Here is a 12315-nt window from a genome sequence, read left to right as displayed (position 1 = left end):
TTCCATAGTTACCAATTCCAATATGTCCTGCAGATCTCCTTTGCCTTGGATACAAAATTGAGATTGATATAATGTCTTGGTTGAAGCTTACCGTCAATCCTGTGCCGTGTAAATGTATCTGATTAGTTCTGAAGTTTACACAGTGTCTGTGTGTAAACGTAATAGACGAAGGCATTGAATAATTTCCGGGAATGGTATGCGCTCACGATATTCGAATCTGAAAATATCGTAGCCGAACCCTCTTCTCTCCGCAGATTTTTCGAGAGAGAAGTCAACCTCGGCGTCAGGCTGCTCAAGTCTGTCCAATCTGACCTGGTCGAAGTCATCGCAGTCTGTGACGGCAAGAAGAAGCAGACCAACTACCACCGCGCCCTGCTGGGCCAGCTGCAAAAGGGAATTCTGCCGGAATCGTGGAACAAGTATGTACCGCGAATGGCGAACAAATGTGGTCGATGTTGTCGTTGATGGTACTGATGTAGAAGTAACGGCATAAATTTCTGTTCAAGTAGAAGTATCAGTAAAGGACCCCAAGAAAGCATTGTAGGCCAAGTTTTGCCTAAAACTGAAAACTATTATATGTGGAAGTATGTCAAACTTGTACTCCGATCAAGCAGTTATTTTTTTACCGACTATCTTTAATAGTGAATTCCAAATCTTCCCAGGTACAAAGTGCCCACGGGATGGACCGTGATGCAGTGGATCACAGATTTCAGCGAGAGGATCAAGCAGCTGCAAAAAGTGTCGACAGCCTCGAGCGGACAAGGGTTGAAGGTACATTATTGCGCAATTTGATTGGGGCGGCTTGTGTTGATAATTTTCGTCCTGTTTCGGTTAGAATCTGCGTGTGTGGCTTGGAGGATTGTTCGTGCCGGAAGCGTATATCACAGCGACCAGACAGTACGTGGCTCAAGCAAACAGTATCTCGTTGGAGGAGCTTTCGCTGTCGGTCAAGGTTCTGAGCCAAGGCACCACGGAAGTCGCCATCGGCGGGAACAGCTTTGCTACCACAGGCTCGTATCCAAAATAGTACATTCAGCTCAACCGTTCTCTCTGCCCTGATTATTGAAATATCATGCCAATGGCGTCATATTTTGTGGTACGATTGTCGATATACAATGTTCTTTCCAATTCTCTACTAGTTGCTGATGATTACTTACGCCTGACGAGTGTCAACCGAAAATGTTCGGTTTCATTTCATCATCATCGATTTATTAGCAATTTTTATCAGTTCAATACACCACAAAAATGTGATACAATGAAAAGATAGGAAGGTGTCTAAGCGACTTGGAGTAGTCTATGGAATCAGACCCACCTTGGCCTAGGCAATGTGAAGAGGAGACATGCACAGTAACTGAAAAGTAGAAGAAGATAGTATAGAAAAAAGCATGCGACAAAAAATGAGATCGATATGAATATTCTATTCAATTGTATATTGCAGTTCTGTACCTCCAAGAAGCTCTTGCCATAGTGTTCAAATGACTGTCATTATAGCTGACGGAAATGTGTTTTTTGCAATCGCACCATCTAATATACTGCTGTTCTCTGTTCTTTCATTGTCACAGCAATAAATTTCTACTGGTACCCGTACCATACCTCAATACCTCATAGACGACACCTTCCTAGCTAATTGCTTTAAAAATGTTTGAAACATTTTCACGTTGTTAAGCCGTAACTGTTCTTCAAAGTTTGAATCCGAGCAGATTGGTAGGCTAGCATTTGATTACTACACAATGGATCTTTATTCGAATGTATATGCCTGATAGCAGTAGTAAGGCTCGATTACAAAGTGTGCAATGCGTTAGGGATTGTAGGCTCATCCAGTCCGTACATTGAGAAATTTACAAGAGATTTAATTTATATGGCAATTCCGTGAAAGGAAATATATTTATTAGAAGTTATCATACTAGCACATTGAATATCTGCGGACTAGAAGATGTTTCGTTTCCACGAAACAGATGAGCATAGCTAATACTAGGAATGTAACAACAAGAAGTGAGGCCCACAAATCCATCTTTTGCTAGTGTTTCATCGTCCCGTTACGTTTTTGTTATAGCCTTTTGTAAAAGTAAGAAGCCGAGTGAAGGATTACGATTACATGATATTTGTCGAATGTAATCTATGATGATTACGAATCGCGATTGCCCATGTCTTGTATGGTGGTATCATGCTATCAAAATCCCAATAGCATCATCATTATTCGCAAGCATGCATTGATGTAATATATACATTTTCTTGTTGCAGGCCTTATCCTTCAGGGAGCTAGCTGCTCGAACAACAGACTGTCGCTTTCCGATGACCTTGCTACCAAATTGCCTCTGACGATGCTGTCGTGGGAGAAGACGGATACTTTGAAATCAGAAAGTGGACAACGGGTAAGACCAGATGAGATGGTGCGTTGCAGTCTGTGCAACATACATCGCAAAGTCATTGCAGTGCCGTGAATAAAAGTGAAGACAAATGAGGCATGACCTATTCACCTCAAAATGACAGCATTCTAGTGCGCCTGTGACAGATATCACGTATATCCATTTTCTAGCAAGTTTCCCCGATATCCATTCGTTGTCGTGTATAGTCGTTCCCAGCGGGCCAAATGGGAAGCTGAAAATACGTCGGCGGGCTGAGACGGACTATGTTCTGCAGCGTCCAGTTTTATTTCTAAATTGAAAGCAGCAAATTACATTGTTAACACATGTTGCTAAATCGATGCGTTAATATTAAGCTGCTCTGTGTGGCTTGGTAAAATAGCCTTGATGTTTTGCTAGCTTCGCTAGCAGGTCTGCATCAGCCGAGTGTATGAGCCGAGTGTATGTATTCAATGCATGATTTTTCTTATATTGCCCACTCAAATTATATTCCTCAGACACGGAGACCTGTGTGGTGCTGACCATAAAACAGCTCGCCGATGACTTCAGTAAACAAATCTTTCGTGCTCCAAATGTTGAAATGTCGGCCTTCAGCCGTATCTGTCAATGCTTGACATAACATTGTTTGTGAGTGAGGATGACCAATAATCACGTTCACTGACATCATTATTTTACGAAACGTATGAAGTTACAGTTTAAAGCACAGGCTTGCCAACAAACAAGATTTGAACTGTATAAACAGTGACTTGTAACTATAATCGTTACAGCATTAATTTGGTATATTGGCCTTATTTTGCACCTGGATTACTCACACTACGTGTACGTAGGTTACGTAATCACGGTTCTTGAATAAACTGCACTTGAAAGCAAAGGCATTTCGGCATCAGTTTCCACTAGTTTTTGTCTACATATTAACAGCGACAATAGATTTATAGTCTAAATTCCAATCAACTTTTCGCTGGATTTCAATGTTGACCTTTACCTACCTCTGTAAGTGACACTAGTAATTTTCAACCTGGGATATATCCCGTTCTGATGTAGTGAGGTAAATTAATTATCATCCGTTTCCTGTTTTCAGGTGACTCTGCCAGTGTATCGTAACGGGATGAGATCTGACCTGCTCTTCACGCTGCGATTCGACATTGCCGGTGACGAACTCAGCTTCCATGAACGGGGTGTTGCGATGCTTTGCGCCGATTGATTGGGCTTGCTGTCTATTGGGAAAATTTATGATGTTAAGTTTGGCGAATTGTATTCGTTTATTAAATTTGCCGGGTTTCCTGGTCGTATTGGTGTGCTCTTGTGTATACAGATTTGAAGATGTGTGTGTTGTGAATAAACTGATTAATGAAAATTTCGTCGACTTTTACGTTTGCTGCCTTTTCGGGGTAGCCTTTCAAGTGTGGAATATACCGCAGGGTTGTAATCAAGTCACAAGGCTCCGAGTCGCAAGTCAACCGCACTTCTATAGCTCGAGTCATTTTCAATTCACCACCAAGTCAAGTCCCAGTCATGGTATTATGACTCTCGAGTCCAAGTCATCGTGCTGACTGCTCAGTTTCCAGATAGAGTTATAGAAAGTGGGTTTAACAAGATGATGACACTTTTTATAACTGTTTTGTGATATCGAATGGTTCATATTTATAATATACTAATTTTCCTTACTTTCAGCAGTACTTTCAAGTACCAGTACCAATAGACGAAATCCCAATAGTGTGGTAACTGCTACGAAAATTACATGCCACATTGACGTAGGCTTACCATATTTTGGAATCGGTAAAGGAGGAAAATTTTCAGACTTGGAATACTGGAGTAAAATCCGGAAAAAATGGTAAATTCTCCACGACATTGTGGTTGGTTGACAGAAAAACCTACGTTTAAATGACTATCATATCATAGGGGTACCATACGTCCTCCTTTTTCAGGCTTTTGAAAATGTCCTCGGAGGACGCCACAATGTCCTCCTTTTTGAGATTTTGTCCTCTTTTTTGAGAATTTTGGTCAAATTGGAGCGAGATACCGTAAATCAGCACCCGGCGGGTATTTCGGGAGCTGAGCCGGAAAGATGACTTTTTTTTTAGTCAACCGACCACGAAGTGAGAAAAATTTACTATTTTCTGAAGATTTTACTGGGTTTGAAAATTTTGAAAAAGTTTCCTCCTTTCCCGATTCCAAAATATGGTAACCTATCATATAACCATTAAACATATGCAAACATGATTAACGATGGCATGCAAAATTGTTTCAATGTGGCACAGCTCGAATTATTCACTATGCAATTAGCATGAAATAATGCCTTTCTAAATATCCTTCCTTTTTTTTTATATTTTATAAGTTATTATAACATGGACTCTCTAATATGTATGAATCATTCAAACATGACATATAGGCCTATCCATTCCTGTATAATTAAAATGTAGATAAAACAATCAAAGTGTAGCTCTTGTGTATGAGTCAGCAACTAATACGGAGATGTAATTACTTACTAATTTTCCCATTACACACTTAATGATTACAAGCACACACACTCTCACTACTAAAAACATTGGTCAGAAACGAAATTTAGGAAGTAGTTTAATAGCATATGTCTAGCTAGTCTACATGCACTTACTCAAGTATACAAGGACTAGGACTTGCAGTCTTTCTTAATCATTTGTTCGACCCAAGCAGCTAAGCTACACTACAAATAAATTTTGTCTAGTGCAGTGGTTCTCAATCTTTTTTAGACACGCCCCCCCCCCTTTATGATAGTGAAAAATTTCGCGCCCCCCTAATAGTCATATCACAAAATCTAACCGGGATGTTAGCAACCCCAACAGATTGTTTGATGGCATGGAGGGTTATGACCAGGCCTGTTTATTTTTGGATATTGGGTTTTATTTTTGGAGATTCTCCAAAAATAAGATTTGAAAACATCCAAAAATAAGCTTTTTTTGGATGATGTTTTTTCAAGTTTTTTAGTGAAATGCACGAGTCAGAGCAGTGTAAATACTGTTGAAACAACCAGGAAACTCACAAACACACACGAAAACAGCATGTGTGAGCGGGAGGGGGTCTCCGAAACGCTATAAGTACTTCCACTCACTGGAAGGATCAGAGGCGACACGACAAGGGTTGAAGAGGCGGCATGGTATGAAATCGTGCGAGTGTGGTGCCGGCGGGACCTTGTAACGCAGGCCAAATACCGCCACCGCTACAACGATAACTTCGTCTACACGATGATGAGACTGAATGGTTACCTCCAACGGCAACTGGACTTGATCCAAGAAAAGAAAAGTATGTGCCCCAAGTTTGTAGACACATGTTGGTTGTCAATTAAGAAGATGACCACTTGGTTGACTAGACACCGTGCCAAACTCCTCGGGGTTATAAACGATAGAAGTCCGGCCTGTGCATCCCTCCGCTGCAGTAGTGAATCCAACTAATCGTCCTCGAGCGCATGGCCACAGAGCTGAGCACCACCGTCACAAAGATTCAGGGACTTGGCCATCTGATCGTGGAGCATCAGGATGAGCTCCATCGCCTGGTCGAACGCCTTCGAGCTCGGTGCCCAGCTGAGGACTGGGAAAATGACACCCGTGGGAAGGAAGTTCCTTTGGTCAGAAGGTGCTAGGTAGGGATGGTGTGAACCTCTGAAAGGTTCAGGTTCGTGTGAACGCGAACCTTTTTGAAAGGTTCTGTGTGAACACGAACGTGAACCTCGTGACGTCACGTGACGTCATATTGCTAATTCCAACCCTTTCTTTCAATGAAGTGATAGCCTATGCCCCATATTAATGTACTGTACACGATACCTAGCGAAGATTCGGCCCACATAATGCCACAATGCTGAAGTACATATCGGCGTTTTAAACGTCGCTAAATGTATCAACCGCGGTAATCAAAGGATATAATAATTGCATAAAATCAGTACATTCCGTCGCTTTGCCAACAATTTCGACGAGGACTTACCAAGGAATATAAGCTTACGCCTTAACGGTCTTAGCCAGACCGGACAATGTGTTCGGAGTCTGAGTATTGCTACATTGATATTGAGCAGAGTGTACAGCGGGTTTCTATACTCGCTACCGAGACCACAAACAATAAGTTATGCAGCAGTAGCAAGCACCTTAATCGCACGGATTTGGTTTTAATGATACAGTAAAGATATGAAGTCAAGATTGACCCAGTACGACCGTTCGATTTTTTACATCAGAAGACGATATCAATGTCATTGATTGGTTGAATAAGCATAATTCGCTGACTACCTATATCAGTGGTTCTTAACCTTGCCCCCAGCGCCCCCCAGGGGGCGCTGGCGATCTTGGAGGGGGGCGGAAACGCTCAGGGGGCGATATGGGGGGCGCTGGGCTCAGGGGGGCGGTATGGGGGGCGCTGGAGAAAAATGGCTTCGCAGCAGGGCTGTGGAGTCGGTAAATTTTACCACCGACTCCGGCTCCGACTCCGACTCCACACATTTTGAATATACCGACTCCGACTCCGACTCCTGAGTCTTTAAACGTACCGACTCCGACTCCTGGGTCTTTAAACGTGCCGACTCCGACTCCGACTCCCGACTCCGACTCCAGCATTATTACCAATTTACTTCGAAAATTATATGCCACATTGTCGGTTGAATGACGATCATACAACTATTAAACATATGCAAACATATGATTAACGGTGGCATGCTAAATTGTTTCATTGTGGCACAGCTCGAATTATCCACTATGCAATTAACATGAAAAAAAGATTTGACTCTCTAAGACTCTCTAATATCCTGAAATGTATGAATCATTCAAATATGGCAGATATCCAATCCTGTATAATAAAAATGTAGATACAAAATCCAAGTGTAGCTCTTGTCTATGAGTCAGCAACTAATAAAGAGATGGAACTTACTAATTTTGCCATTTCTCACTATACTGATTACAAGCACACACACTCTTACTACTAATAGACATTGGTCATAAATGGAATTTAGTTAAGTATAGTCAAAGACCATAGCCTATGTCTAGTCTATATGTACTTAGTCAAGTATTCAAGAATTGAGACTTGCAGTCTTTCTTAATCATTTGTTCGACCCAAACAGCTAAGCTACACTACAAATATTTTTAATTTCGTCAAGTGGGAAGCATCGTTTGGTCAAATTTACATGATTTTTACAATTGTACAAAACCAGCCGATGCATTTGCTCTGTTACAATATCGTGGTATAACTCAAGAAATTGCATCAATTTTGACTGCGTCGCGAAAACGCATATCGCGATTTTCTTCCCCTGTGCAACTGAGTTGTAACTTGCAAGTAATGTATTTTTAGGCCAAAGGGACACATGAGATTTACGAACCATTGCGCAGGCAACTGAGATGTTGATAACCTTTTTTTAGTCGTCCGATAGGAGCGAACCGAATTAGCTAACATTGCAAACAAGACTTATATTAACCCTTTTGAAGGGGTTGTATCATATCTGATATGGCATGTCTCTGTGACCGATTTCTCCGTGTTGACACGCCGTAGGCTTTGGGTACTTGGTTTTTTGGAAAGCTGAGATTTTATCGATTCATTTGGTACCTTACTCAAAAATTTTAGCTCGCAACGAAAAAATATTTACGAAAACCCGAAAAAATTGGTTATCACCTGAAATTTCCAGATATTTTCCGACTGGGAAATTTTGTCGAAAATTCTGCCAGAACATCATAAGTCAACTTGTACGGTATTCCGTGCAACTTTTCGTCGTTTTGAATATCAAACCTTGTTCTGGGGAGGTTTCTAAGGGGGTTTGTTAATTGTGGTCACGCTTCGGTGATTTTCATGAACATGGTCAAGTTCAAATTCAAGTTTATGCCGAAATGTGAGTCATAAACTGGTTTACTATGCCTGAAAATGATTGGATATGACAAGAGAAAGTATTCTTCGTTGTTTCATGCAATAAACTGGGCGGTAGGGGTCCGATTCGGTATTTATCTGGAACTTGACCATTATGACCACTAACTGACCACGCCCATATGTGAATTTTTTATATATTTTTGATTTTTCGATACCGGGAGAGCCGCGCGGTTTACGGCCATGGTTGACGGCTTGTTCGAAACCTGGCAACGGTGGCTACGCACTGATGCATCATTTTTGACTCTCTGACGCCATCCTGGGGATCAGCCTTGGAAAATGAGAAAGAGATTTTTTAGAGAAAAATTTTGTATATTTAGTCTTATAAAAAAACTTAGACATGTCTTTGGGTGTCGATCGATGTCGGAAACGGTAGAGGGCTATACTCCGCCCACTTTTAAACTGCAACAGACCATATTCAAGTCACAGTGAGGTCACGGTATGAATTTGAAAAGTGATGGTCAAATCTGCAAAATATGCCCCCCATTCAAAAGGGTTAATACGCTCTAAAATTGAAAACAATTGGTTATGCAACTGTGCAGTGCGCAATCAGGCCCTGCCGCGCGAAGCGCGAATTTTTTTTTGCAAGATAATGCCTGAATTATATCAATAAATATGTTGCTGACATACATTGGGTGTCGCATCTGTATACCACTGGGCTCATTTGGCAAGGATAGGATTATTCGACGTTTAGACATAGCAAAATCGACGGTAATCAGTGAACATGCCTCTATCATTTTGTGCAAATGTTTTGTCGACGATCTCGCTGCGAGTGCACAAGCAAAGTCGCATGTTGGACGACACGTTATGGTGGTACATAAAAATTCCATTAAAAATTCTTTGAAAGCAAATGTTTTCATGATAGAGAAGTTGGAGTCGGAGTCGAAGTCAGGGTCATTCTCACAAACTCCGACTCCGACTCCAGTCAGTATTTTCCCAACGACTCCGACTCCGACTCCAGCTATTATAGTTTTCACGACTCCGACTCCGACTCCGACTCCTTCAAGCGAAAATTACCCCGACTCCGACTCCGACTGCGCCGACAACGACTCCGACTCCACAGCCCTGCTTCGCAGTAGATGATATTGTGATAGGACATATCCTTAATTAGTATTTAGGGCAAATTAACACCGACAACTTCGTTACATATAGCCTTCAAAATACATATAGGTTTAATTGTCCATGGGCGCCTAAATGACTGACACCGAATGTTCCTGTCTTGGCAATCTGAACCCCAGAAGACGAATTCCATCTGGCAGGAAAAAAATTATATGTCAGTGAAGAAATACCAATCTGAAATCGTGTGCGTCTTTTAGTTTAGTACGATTGGGCGACACGGGATATTCCTGTTGGGCGATATCCCCGTTGAGCGATTCTATATTTTTTGATATTCCAGACAGGGGGTCACGAAATAACATCATGCAACGAAGTCATACCAACGGGTTCCCCCGCTCGAATATGTTTAATTATTAGTATCGGACCCTACAGTTTCCAAGAAACCTCACAATGATCGCTTTAAGATTTGATGAGTCTGCGCACACTCAACAACTCACTGCGCTGACCCTTGGACAACAGCGCGTAACGACTAAAAAAAAATGTAATAACTCCGGATTTGTTGTGCGCAACGTAGATTTTCTGTGTGCAGAGACCGCGTGTCAGCACTGCGCACGTGCGCAGCTTAGAGGAAACATTGCACCTCACTCAGCTCTACCAAATGTGTTTACGTGAGCAGAGAGAATATAATATAAAAATTGATCTCAATTTACATGCAATTCCCGATGATATTGACCAATTCAATCATTAATTAATGGAATTTTTCGCACTTCGCGCGAATAGGCGAGAATAGCTGCCTCAGTAAATGGACACCCATTGTAGATACCTAATAGGCTATCAGCAAATAGCGGACAGCCTAATGGGGTCTGGGAGTGAAGTCCCCCGGAAGTTTGGTTTACCACCCGATGGGGGCCCAGGACCAACGTTTTTTGTTGAGGGGGGGGGCTTACGAAGTGCTGTTACGGCCCTGGTAACGAATAATTGTACCTGTGGGCACGCCCGAATATGTTTAATTATTAATCACGTGCCCTTTATTTTCCTATACAACAGCTCACTCAGTGCTACTGGTAAATCTGATTACCTGGGCTGAAGGATAAAAGTTTATAGCGACTTAGCGATTTATATATGTCATTAACACCTATTCAGTCATGCATTATGGAAAATTTTGGTACCTAGGGCGACCAGGCCACACAAACTTTGCTGACCATCAAAATCACGATATGGGGTTCGTGGGGGCGAAGCCCTCAGAAGTTCGGTTTATCACACTATGGGTGCGCAAGGCAATCGTTTTTAGGGGGGTTGACGAAGTGCTGTTACGGCCCTCCCTCTTACTCATTGTCTTTATTACATTACTTACAATATGAAGTTGGGGGGGGGGGGCGCTGGAGCACGATAATTTTTGAAAGGGGGCGCTGGAAGAAAAAAGGTTAAGAACCACTGACCTATATCGATTGCGGGTCAAGCTCACTGCAGAGAGTCACTAAATATTCACAAACGGAAAGCTGGATATTCCGATAAAATTTTTGCAACAAATCAAGTAAAACTTTTAAGGTTGTCGAGGTGCATGGTGCACGCTCGTTTAGTGTTGATTTTTTATGCTGCCAGCACCATGCATGGAGTAGCCCGCAGTTGAAATACAATAAATTTGAGCCAAAGATCTTATAATGGAGTGAAAATTACAATTTACCAAAAGGTTCACAGTGCAGAACCTACCAAGGTTCTGTTGTGAACGCGAACCTCTAGATTTCCGAGGTTCACACACAGAACGCGAACGTGAACCTCACGTTCACACCATCCCTAGTGCTAGGCTCTCAGGTTCACTGAGTCACGCAATTTCGTGGAGGATCAGAGTGTGCAGGTGCACTGTGTAGATCTCGACCTTCTCGAGAATCTCGACGAAGAAGAGAAGCAGTCCACGTTCGAGGCAGCCAGGAGCCTTATAGCAGGGCTCATCGACGGCATAAAGAAAATTGAAGTTGCCGACAATGAAAGGGTTCTGCCCTGTCCACCACACCAAGTGGTGCAACTTCGTAGGCAGGACAGAACAAACACTTCTTGCTCTTTTAGATTCTAATAATATAAACAACAGTGATACCTATATGTAAGCTACTTCATTTGCAGCTCAGTGAATTGATCGACAAACACCGGGGTGGGCTGTCGAACAAGTGGACACCTGAGTAGATAAAGAATATCGAAGACCAATTCCAATCCATGTCTGTCCGATACCAAATGGACGTCACTTTCAAGCGCATTATTGACGAGCGTCAGTTTTTTGGACCCACATGGCTCGATGTTTCCCACAACTGCGACGGTCGAAGCTGATTTCTCGAAAATCAACTGGGAGAAAGGTCTCTTCCGGGCGTCACCCACTGATTTTTATTTGGAGGGCATTCTCCAGGCCAAAGACTTTGTGACGAAAGTATTAGAAAGTTAGATCAAGATCACTGATGATGTCGATGTGTTGAAGAACATGAATACATGATAATAACATACTTTCGGTGAAGTTTTCTATGTAGTATTAGGGCTAAAAACACCTTCATTTCTTATTTTTGGAGATTCTCCAAAAATAAAATTTGAAAACATCCAAAACTAAGCTATTTTTGTTATTTTTGGAGAAATCCAAAAATAAACAGGCCTGGTTATGACTGTTGATGAGAGAATTCAAAAATATGACATTCGGTCTTGATATAGAGAAACACGCGTGAATTGGAGTTAAATCGCGCAGAGCGTGAAAAAAAATTTCAGTTGACCGCTTCTTTGCGCCTTTCGATGTTACCTGATGTTATAACTAATTTCGAGAAGTACCTCGCCGGCCACACAAAACCTCCTCGCTGCTACATTTGGCCCGCGGGCCACGGGTTGCCCGCGCCTGATCTATATCGTTACTTACAGTGATTGATGGTGCATAAAAATTCTATTTTAGTTATTATAAGAGCAAGTTTTTGCAACTTTTGTAACTTTTTTGCAGCTTCCGACAGCTTCCCAGATACTCTATGTTCTATGATGTTTTAAGCTGTTTGAAGGGATTTTATAGTGC

General features: G+C 42.0%; 1 protein-coding gene across 2 annotated transcripts in view; it reads left to right on the top strand.

Annotated features, from left to right (window-relative positions):
• The window catches only part of LOC145447167 (cytoplasmic dynein 1 heavy chain 1-like), a 58804-nt gene extending 55087 nt beyond the window's left edge, over positions 1-3717 (top strand). For both annotated transcript variants that reach the window (XM_080325581.1, XM_080325580.1), the window contains 5 exons: positions 255-419; positions 663-771; positions 836-1010; positions 2242-2372; positions 3442-3717. In XM_080325581.1, coding sequence (XP_080181707.1) covers positions 255-419; positions 663-771; positions 836-1010; positions 2242-2372; positions 3442-3564 — 703 coding nt within the window. In that variant the 3' untranslated portion in view covers positions 3565-3717. The remainder of the gene's footprint in view (positions 1-254; positions 420-662; positions 772-835; positions 1011-2241; positions 2373-3441) is intronic.
• Positions 3718-12315: the final 8598 nt, after the last annotated feature.

This window comes from Botryllus schlosseri, chromosome 9 (assembly GCF_051294905.1).
Source record: "Botryllus schlosseri isolate E-star chromosome 9, Bs_hap1, whole genome shotgun sequence".
NCBI lineage: Eukaryota > Metazoa > Chordata > Ascidiacea > Stolidobranchia > Styelidae > Botryllus > Botryllus schlosseri.
This window is presented reverse-complemented; position numbering and strand designations above follow the sequence as displayed.